Source organism: Plecotus auritus (genome assembly GCF_963455305.1).
Source record: "Plecotus auritus genome assembly, chromosome: 8".
In the NCBI taxonomy this organism is placed as follows: Eukaryota; Metazoa; Chordata; class Mammalia; order Chiroptera; family Vespertilionidae; genus Plecotus; species Plecotus auritus.
Genome location: NC_137782.1, coordinates 108,470,323 through 108,480,618, shown reverse-complemented (window position 1 = coordinate 108,480,618; position 10,296 = coordinate 108,470,323). Strand labels below are relative to the sequence as shown.

The following is a 10,296-nucleotide window of genomic DNA, read 5'->3' as shown; positions in this document are numbered from 1 at the left end:
CTGTGGATCCAGGTTTAGGGCGAAGATCTCGGAGAGAATTCATGGAATGAGAATGAGGGTCTCACGGTGAGGGATCTAAAGACCAAAGACCTTTATTCCTACTTTTCCCAAAACAATTATTTAAGGGAGGAAGAGCTAGTTTGTTATGCCTGACACATATAAATGATGCTGTGGGAGTTGCAAAGGATGAGATGGAGAGAGCTGTGAACTTGAACTGTACCCGAGGGAGGCTCAGGTGTCAGTTTCGAGGGTGCCCAGCAAGCCTACTGTTCCAGCTTGTTGACACTGGCATGCTGTTTGTCACTGGTTTGCTCTCCAAGAAGGGAGAGGATGGGTGCCACATGGACACTGTGCTGGGTGGGCATCATGAGCCCTGCCCGGTCTTGGCCAGACATCTTCATAGCGGTTTCCAGTGCTGGGAGCCACAGGGGTATTGACAGATTAGTCATAGGTAACTCCCCCTGCCCGCCCCCACGGTGCCCCCAGCAGTGCCCTGGCAATCCCTTCTAAACACGGAATACTTTCTGGCTCCTATGGAGCTGGGTCATGGAGCTGCTGGTATCAACATGTGGTGTTCCTGCCTATTGTTACTTCTTGCTCTTTCCTGATGTAATCGGAGAAACGACAGAAAGGAACTCTGTGTTTCTAAGTAATTGTGTATTTACCTAGACTTTTCATTCCAGTGCTTACTCAACAGACATTTCCTTAGGCTTGGAGAATGAGGGACTTTCATGTCCCATTCTTCCACTTGGGTTTCCAAGAGGAAGTGCTTTATTTTTTGTTTTGTTTGTTTTTTTCCCCCTAGAAAAGCAGCAAAATGCTCTGGGTGTAGCATCGGATGCAAGCAGTACTTTTTTCTGCAGGGTTCTTTTCATGAAGTTAGGAGGGAGCCTCTGTAAAGATGAACTTTCTCTCTCTGAGCTTTTCCTCACAGAAGTGGCTCTTTCTCCATTCTTTCTCCGGGACGGAGTGTCCTCTCTCGGTCAGAGGTGGGGGCTCAGTGGTGCTGAATAAATGACTCCCGTTGGGTGATTGAACAGAGAGTTTCTACAGACCCAGCCAAAATGTCCAGCTCCCATATCCTTTTGGGGTTAGGACTCAGAATGACATTTCCTGCTCAACTCCGGGGAATCAGGCAGAGCGTCTCAGCATTGTAGGAAGAAGAACGAATGGCGTGTCTGAGGGGCACACAACCCCTCTGAGTTAAGAGCCCTTAACTCAAATGTCTTACTATTCCTTCGTCTTTTTGGTTTTGAATTTAAAAAAATTTCCCATTATAGTTGACATTCAATGTTATAGCATTTTCAGGTGGACAGCATAGTGGTTGGACTTACGAAGTGATCCCCCCACCAAAAAGTCTAGCACCCACCGCACAGTCTCTCGCTCATCTTGAGACGTAATCTCTCTGGGTGTTTGCAAGGAACCACCCATAAGAACAACCTTGACACAAAAGAGATGAGAAAAGCATGATGAAAGTGATGAATGCCGCGTTTAAATGCACACTCAGACCTATAATGATAGTAATGATTTGAAATGACAGGTAGCCTGGCTCGGCGCCCTAGGGAGGCGATGGGAACACCTGCAGTGGGAGGCGCTGCTGGGAGGGGAAGTGGGGGCAGGTGGTTGCTCCGCCAGCACTCCCAGGGTCAATGGCAGGCTATGCTGCTTGGCATTGGTGTAATTGTTTGGCAGCTGGTGGGGGAATCAGGCTCTTTGGACACGTGAATGGTGACCAGAGGAATGTTGGGAAGAAAGAGAAAGTGCATGAGAGCAAGTGGGAGGCAAGTGGCTGATGGTGACCAGGGTCAGGTCTCCCCTGCAGTGAGCACTTTGGGGTCCACTCCCCGGCCCCTGTCCAGGACCTGCCTTCATGGGGACTCAGCTTGTGGTGGAAGTAGCCTGTCTCTCCATCCCCCCGCCCGGGTTTGCTCTTGCCCAGGAGTTTTACAGAGTGGGAATGGCATCGTGGCTCAAGGTGGCCACGGGGGGGTCTGAGCCCCCAGGCTGGGCTTAGAGGGGGGCAATGTCTTCCAGCTCCTTCTGACAACCAAAGCAAAGAGTATGTGCCAAAACACCGAGGGGAGTGTGACCTTTCCGCTAACCTGAACCAGGAACCCAATGAAGAGAAACACGGACACAAGTTCTCTCCTTTCTGTGTTATCTTTTGATAATAACGAGGCTTTTGGGACCGGGCACATGCATCGGAAACTTGCCATTCAGGGTCCGGAGGCAGGGCACCATGATCCGGCTGAGGCCAAGGCATCTTGGTCCCTGTGGGCCGAGCAGGAGTCTCGTCATTTTAAGCCAATTGAGAGGATGGATGGAGTAGCGTCCTGCCTTTGCTTTTTCATTATGATGCAAGTCATTGATTTTCTTAGTTCAGACATGGGGGAACTTGCTCTCCTTTCCCTACACCTTTCCATAGAAACACTGCATGCTGTTATGACGCCAATGGATACTTTCACATCTTCAAGCTAATTTGTATTTTAAAATCACTTTAGGACCCGTGGAGTTGGATCAGCGGTATGTCTGTGCTGTGGCTGCTTCTGGGCCTCCTTACCCTCACCGGTGAGTGTGTTTCATTTTCCCAAATGACCTTGGAGATGGAAGGATCCGCACAGGATCGTAGTGGCACTTCTGAGACGTAAAACTGCAGTGGAAATGCTATTTTTCCCTAAGCTGTTTGCCAGGTCCCGGAGGAGTAACAGGCTGAGGAGCAGCCTTTCTTGGCCTCACAGGAGACAGGAGGAGGGCTTCTCCCGAAGGTGGGGGCACTCGCATGGCATTGCCATTGATAAGTGCTCATCGTTTCTCCACAGAAACCCTTCCACCAAAAGTACTTGTTGAATTAATTAATAGAGCATATATTTCCACGGGAGGGTTGAGGCGGCTTACAATGATAAGACAAATGTAACTCAGTAGAAAACCAGCATTGAGGGGGTCAAGGGGATGTGACTAAGCTAACCATAGAGGCAGACGTAGTTGCAATGCTTGAATTTCAGATTTGGTCCTGTTTCCTTGTAGCTGGGCAAAAACGGAAAAGTACATGCTTTTAGAGAAATAAAGGCAGGAAGCATAGTTCCTCAAGAAAAGCAATTTCTTTTCCTGGCTCTAAGTTCTACAAATTTCTCAGATGGGGTCAAGTCTTACATTCATTCACTTATTTGTTGACCTATTCATTTAACACATACTTTTAAATTTCTAGAAGGAATTTTGGGAATACAGTATAAGGAACTTGGAGGAACATGTAATGTGGTTAGGGAGCGACTAGGAAGCAGGGAGCAATGAATGACACAACTAGCTACTATGAAGGGTATTTGCCACCAGTTACAAAAGTAGGGTGTCCTTATTAAAAAATAAAAATGGGCACGTTGACTCATTTAGTTTTGAGTGTACTCACGAAAGACCATGTCATTTCATTTTCTCATTTCTCTTAGATTATTCATCAAACATTCTAAGAGTAGATGTATGTACTCCAAAATACTAGTATTTTCAGATTCAACCCCATAAAGGTCTTAGAAGAAAAGAGAACCTTAAACTGCATTTAGTAAACATGCAGTACACATATGATCATAAGCAATAGACCTGCACATCATTAAGATTTAACGATATAAGCTACTCTCATGAAAGAATAAAACAAATCAAAAAGAGTAACCTAATGAGAAGCCCTTAAAGGCTTATAACAGTGGGATAATGATCTCAAGGGGCAATTTCTTGCCACCTGTAGGTATCTTATTACTGGTGTGTGTGCCCTCCTTCTGATGTGCATGGTGAGTTCTCGGGAATGCCCTTCTCTTGAGTGGTCTTTGTGTAAAATTTCTCCTCCCCTTCAGTGCCGGGAATGAGTGGTAGTTAAAGAAAGAGAGAATAAAGGGCAAAGAGAGAGAGGGAAGTGAAAGGAGGGAGCCCCATGTGGAGACCAGGCCTTGACCCTCACCACATGCCCTCCCTCTCTGCAGCCTTAAGCACCAACACAGGTGTGCACCAAGAGCAGGGAAGCCAGCTCCAAGTCGCACTTACCAGCAGTCCCTTTGCTTGGGGGTCTTGGCTGAGAGCCCAGGGAGGCCCAGGCTTTATATGTGTTTCTCCAGAGCAAACATAGTATCTCACAGACCAACAAGTTAGGGGCATGGGAGGGAGCAGTGCTGAGAGTTCACATAAGACGAAGAGAAGAACTAGCTTACAGTGACATTCTGATTTGACCCCAAGACACCCACCCACTCAACAGCTTTGGACAACCCTAGGGCTTTGCAAGGAGACATGCGCCAGCAGTTCCTCTGTCTGCAGGCTATGAGGTGAGGATTTAGTGCCGAGGAGGTTCTGTGATAATGTCCTAGTCACTGTACGTACTGTAAGCTGCAGGAGGGTTCCACTGCGGAGAGAAGTTCTCCTTGTTTATTCATGCCGCTGCATTCAAGGGTGGAAGGATGACTGGAACTACTCTAGCTCAATGTCTTATGTTGAAATTCTCTCAATTTGTAGACTCATCTGAAAGTGGCAACTGGGGATGCTACGGAAACATCCGAACCCTCGACACCCCAGGGGCATCTTGTGGGATTGGAAGACGCCGAGGCCTGAACTACTGTGGTAGCTAGAATCTCATTGTCCACCTCGCCCTCCTCCTCCTCCTCTTCCTTCCTCTCAGAAAGTGATTCCTTCAGGCAAGAGTGGCTCCAACAGGACTCTGCCCCTGCCCTGGTGCCCCACACCTATGCCCCCATCATTCCCCACAGGTTTTGATCCTCTCAATATACCCTTTTGGTCCCCACTGTTTCCCACAGTCCCACACTACGGAGTGGTGGAAAGAGCACTGGACATGGAGTCCAAAGACGTTGCTGAGCGCTGGCTCTGAAGTCCCTTAGCTCCTCGAGCCTCTGCTGAAATGGGGATAATAGTACCTACTTGACAGTGTTGTTGCGAACTCTGGTCAGTCAGGTGCATGAGAGTGCTTTTGAAACCACAGAAGTGCTTAGAAGGTTAAGTGGGCTGCCAGGGGAAGTGGGATTGGTCTTCACTTTGCCCAGCATTCTTGGTATTTCATAAAGGGTTAAGCCCACATGATTTCCGGGAGTCACTGTAGGGTGGAAAGGTGGGCTAGGGTGAGCATGCCTGTCAGGAAAGCTCTCCAAGGACTTCTGGAAGGGTGTGGGAGAATTCTTCCCTCACATCATGTGCTTGTCATAGCTGATGGGCGTGCATTTAACCGGGCAAGTCTGTTTGGATGCTTAGAATGGGGCCAGTGTGGCCTGTGCCCATGAGATTCTCCAGGAGGAGGAGAGCTGAGGCGCTGGTGACCACAAGGGACACTGCCTTAGGGAACGCCAACTCAAGCTCAAAGGAGAATTGTAATCTCAGTTTCAGGAATGGCTACCAGAAGTCCCAGACCTGAACATGAGCTTCTCAGTCCTCAGCTGCTGCCCAGATGCTTGGCGTGTATTTTTTCTCTCCGTTTGAGCTCCCATTTGGGCGTAAGTCACATCAAGCCACACCTGCTTCTGTGTTTGCTGTAGGAGTCCGTGCTTCTGAGAGGCTGGCTGAGATTGACATGCCTTACCTTCTGAGATACCAGCCCGTGATGCGCACCATTGGCCAAAAGTACTGCGTGGATCCTGCCGTGATTGCGGGTGTCGTGTCCAGGGAGTATCCTGGCGGGAACCTTCTGGTCCACGCGGGCAATGTGGATGATGGAGTCAAGGTGGTACAGGTAACCCTCCACGTGGCCGCCGTGCTGCGTGGCACAGCTCCAGAAGGACACCTTGGAATTTGTTGTGTGGATGGTACTCCTGGGGCACAGCCCCGCAGGCTCTCTGCCTGAGAGGGACGAGCAGCACCATTTCTGCTTCATGTTGAGCCACAATTCCTTTTCCAAGTAAGTTAGGCTATGTCCAGGGTGTCATCATTGGTACCCTATTCTGGATTTCTGGTGAGGCTCTGCAAGAGAAATACCATAGATTGAATCCTTGCTCTGCTATTTTGTAACCACATGACCTTGGATACAGCATTTAATCTCCCTGGGCCTCAGTTTCCTCACCTAGAAAATGCCATCCTCAGAATCGTTATGAAGATTCAATGAAATAATGTGAAAAAGTAGATTCTCAGCAAATATGAATTCCTTTATCCCTGTCTTTCCACAAAGTTCTTAGTTCTGAAGGTCACATGCTTTTTAAAACAACTTTTTACTTATTGTTTTTGTTTTTGTTTTATAGAGAGAGAGAGAAAGGGAGAGAGAGGGAAAGCGAGAGAGCGAGAAACATTGATTTGTTGTTCCACTTATTTATGCTTTCATTGGTTGATTCTTGTATGTGCCCTGACCGGGGATCAAACCCGCAACCTTGACGTATCAGGACAACACTCTAACCAACTGAGCGACCCGGGGAGAATGGGTGATGGCAGGAGAGATGATGGGACCACAGTCTTTTCTATTATATTTCACATTGTTATAGTTGCTGAGAAACCTGTAAGTAGTGCAGTCATTGTTTAAACTTTTAGGAAAAAGTTTCCTCAATGAACTTTAAATTGGCTTCCCATTAGTACTTTGTATGACACCATACAATTTAAAAGTATCCAATAATCAGATGAATTTGGGCGGATGAGAAAGTGAATGTATGAGAAGGTTGCCATTGCTGTAAAGTCACAGGGCAGCCAGAAAACGCAGCCTGGGACCAAGGACAGCCTGGGTGGTTGCGGGCCGCATCATTCCAGCCACCCTGCTCTGCCCCCTTTGTAAAACCTTGTTCTTGGGAAAAGGATGAGTCCATCTCCTTTAAAGATGAAGAAAGAATTTCCCTGAGTCAGCTACTTCTTCTAAATACAGTGAAACATGTATGGAATGGTAACCAGGGGTGTGGGACAAAAGTTAGTGGCACCTTTAGACCTTCGGATTGTCTGGAAGGATAATTACAAGTCCGGATAGGAAACCCTTTCTGAGCTGTTGGAGGGTTTGTGGTTGCGGCGTTGAAGGAGGGCATCAGGCAGGAACCGCCCTTCCCGGTCAGCCGTGGCTTCCAGCCTGCCTCTCGCCAACACAGTGAGGCAGCAGGCACCTGTCTGCTCCTTCCTTCCTCTGTCCAAATCTTGTCACTTTACTGCTTGTCTCCAGGGAGACGGAGAGTGGCCTTCGTTCTTCTGCAGGAGGAGGCGAGAAAGAGAGGGGACATGAGAAAGCACTGACAGTAGGAAGCCACATCACCCGCGCATGTGGCTCACCTGGCTTCTTCTCTGCCCGCCCCCTCTAGGACACTGGCCATTATGTCCCCACAACCTGGATCAGCGAGTCACAGCTGTCCCAGATGACTGAGGTCCTGACTGTTAGAATCAAAGAAATCCAGAGGAGGTTCCCGACCTGGAGCCCCGACCAGTACCTGAGAGGTAGGGGGAACCCAGGGTCGGCGCTTTCACGGCAGGGGACAATAAGGACCAATGTAATACATGTGCCAGATTCCCCCAGACCTCTGCTTCCTGGTGAACACGAGGAAAGGGAATCTAAGTTGACTGCTGAGCACCCTGAAGCAACGAGGGCTGTGGGGTCAGCATGAACCTGTCTCGCCCTTGCAGGTGGGCTCTGTGCCTATGTCAGAGGGCCCAGCTATGTCAGAAGCAGCCAGGACCTGGGCTGTGACTTCTGCAATGATGTCCTTGCACGAGCCAAATACTTCAAGAGACACGGCTTCTAACACTTCAGATCAACCCCAAGGTCATTCTCATACATGAGGCCTCATCTGTTCCACAGATAAAACGAGGCAATGCGCTTATAACTGAGAATCTGAGTTTGACCTGAAGGTTGTCAAAATAACATGACATAGATTAAAGGAAGAGCGATTCTCTGCATCTTGTGGTCTGATGTGTGTATGTGTAAGTTAAGGGTTGTGTCTCTTTAAAGGTATTTCCATGGGGGTAAGCTGGAATTCTTGGATTTCCATGAATGAATCCTGCACCTCATTGACTAGTATGGCCAGATTTAGCAAATAAAAACACAGACAGCTGCCCTGGCAGGTCGCTCAGCTGGTTGGAGCGTCACTGCATGCACCAAAAGATTGTGGGTTCAATTTCCAATCAGGGCACATACCTAAGTTGTCAATTCAATCCCCGGTTAGGGTGTGTACAGGAGGCAACTGATCGACGATTCTCTAAAACTCAATAAAAACATATTCTCGGGTGAGGATTAAAAAAAACCACACAGATAGCTCGTTTACATTTGAATTCCAGATAAATAATGAACATGTTTTTTAAAATTCTCATGGAAGGATATGTTTTCTTTTAATTGATGTTAGAGAAAGGGGAATGGAGAGAGAGAGAGAGAGAGGAACATCGATGTGAGAGAAACATCAATTGGTTGCCTCTGGTATGATCAAATCTGCAATCTTTTGGTTGCAATCTTTTGGTGTACAGGACTTTGTCCAACCAACTAGCGAGGGCAATAATGAACAATTTTTTTAAGGTATAAGTCCCATGCAATATTTGGAACACATTTAGGCATATGATATTTTACCTGGCAACTCTGTCATTGATTTCTCTGATAAAAATAATAGTTTCAAATTTAATTGAAAAATTTGATGAGGTAAAGATGGTGGCCAGCCCCATCTGCTGGGTGGAGTAGTTTCAGGAGAGGCACTTGGTAACTTTGCAGCATTTTTTTAACCCTTCGTCAGTCTCTCTGTCATCTAAGTTTACCTCCTTTCCTTTCCTGGACCACAGAACCTTCCACCCCCAACTTCCCCCAACTCAGCGGAATGATTCCCTTGCTTGGGTCACTCATAGTGGTTCACAGCTGAAGCTGCCTCAAGGACACTCACCATGTCTCTGTTGGTAAATTACTTAATTCTAGAGGGTGTATTCTATAAAGGTAATTAATGTCCCATTCTATCCACTGTACGGTATCACTGCAGAGTGTCATTCTGGAACAATTATCCTTTTAAGCAGAATTGTTTTGAAGCAACCAGTCTGTGCTCAGCACTACTGTATATCAGAGTCTCTGCCCTCAGGAATGGCTTTAGTTGGGGACAACAGCCAACTACACATGTGCGCAGGGTACAGACTCAGGGTGTGTACCAGGAGACAGTGTGAGGAGGTCACCTTCTGTGTCAGACGCCCAGGGAACCTGATTATGACCACTGATGCCCTTGACCTTCTCCAGGGCCACTTCCTTCTTCGTCTCCCCACCCTCTGCCTTCCAAGACCCTCTCAAGGCTGAATCCAGCGGCAGGGTTCCCACCAAGGAGAAATGACCGAGAAGACCTCATGAGCACATTTCACTGGCACAAGGAAGAGTCTGAGCACTGGTTAGGAGCCCCCATGGGAACACTTGGGTGAATAAAGTCCCTCTGAAATCACACCCCTGGGGCAGGCTCATGCAGCTCCCACTGGGAACACGTACACCAGTAAGTGGGGGTCACTTGAGTCTGTGGTGACGGTCATCCTGAGAAAACATTCAGTCCAGGAAGGCCAACAAGGAGCACTGTGACATCACAGTGGCAGCTCTGAGGGAGGCACAAGTGCGCTAGGGGATTAATTAAACAGCTATTAACCAATCCTTGCCAAGCACCTCCTACCTGCCAGCTACGGTGTTAGGAACTGCAAAGGCACCTCCTTGCTCACACAGGGATCCGGATATAGTAACACTTGGGCACACTAAGCTAATTTGAGAGGAGAGAAGTGAAAATTGGCCTGGGTACTGAGGCCTGAGTTCGCAGAAGAGGTTGATTTGGTGCTGAATTGTCACACCAGCCCGGATGCACAATTCCATGGAACACACAAAAGAGCTCCCAACCAAAGCTGTAAAGACACTTGCTTAGTCCCAGAGCTGGTGAAGGGCCGAACTGAGTCTACACCCAGTGCCACATACACATAATTTGATGATGAGTGTGTGTGAGGGCATGTGTGTGGTGGGGAGTTAGGGTGACCAACAAGTGCTGGTTTGCCTGGAGTTGATGGGTTTTCTGGGCCATGGAACTTTCAAGGCTAAAATCAGGGAAGTTAAAGGGGAACTTTCTGAACGAGTCCAAGTGAGTTGGCCACCTGAGCTGGGCATCATCCCTTCCAGGAGGTATTTGAAAACCTGCGAGGACAGTTTCTTTTCTCCCTCCCGCCCTCCCGCCTCACTCTCTTTTTTTTTGTTGCCACAATGCTTGGGGTGAGTTGGACATTACTGGTATTTTGTGGTGGGGCAAAGGATGCTAAACCTTTTGCAATTTGCACTGGGAAGGATGGTCCCACCGAGTGAAGAACATATGCATGAAGGGATACACACATATATACATTTTAATGTACTTATCATTTTATTTTATTTTTATTTATTTA

The 10,296-nt window shown here is 47.9% G+C and overlaps 1 protein-coding gene across 1 annotated transcript; it reads left to right on the top strand.

Moving 5' to 3' along the window:
- Positions 1 to 2,511: 2,511 nt before the first annotated feature.
- Positions 2,512 to 7,673, top strand: LYG1 (lysozyme g1; the record flags this gene model as incomplete). Its single annotated transcript, XM_080684265.1, has 5 exons — positions 2,512 to 2,568; positions 4,483 to 4,587; positions 5,511 to 5,704; positions 7,236 to 7,368; positions 7,555 to 7,673. The coding sequence occupies exons 1-5, from the start codon at positions 2,526 to 2,528 to the stop codon at positions 7,671 to 7,673; spliced, it is 594 nt and encodes a 197-aa protein (XP_080540391.1). The 5' UTR covers positions 2,512 to 2,525.
- Positions 7,674 to 10,296: the final 2,623 nt, after the last annotated feature.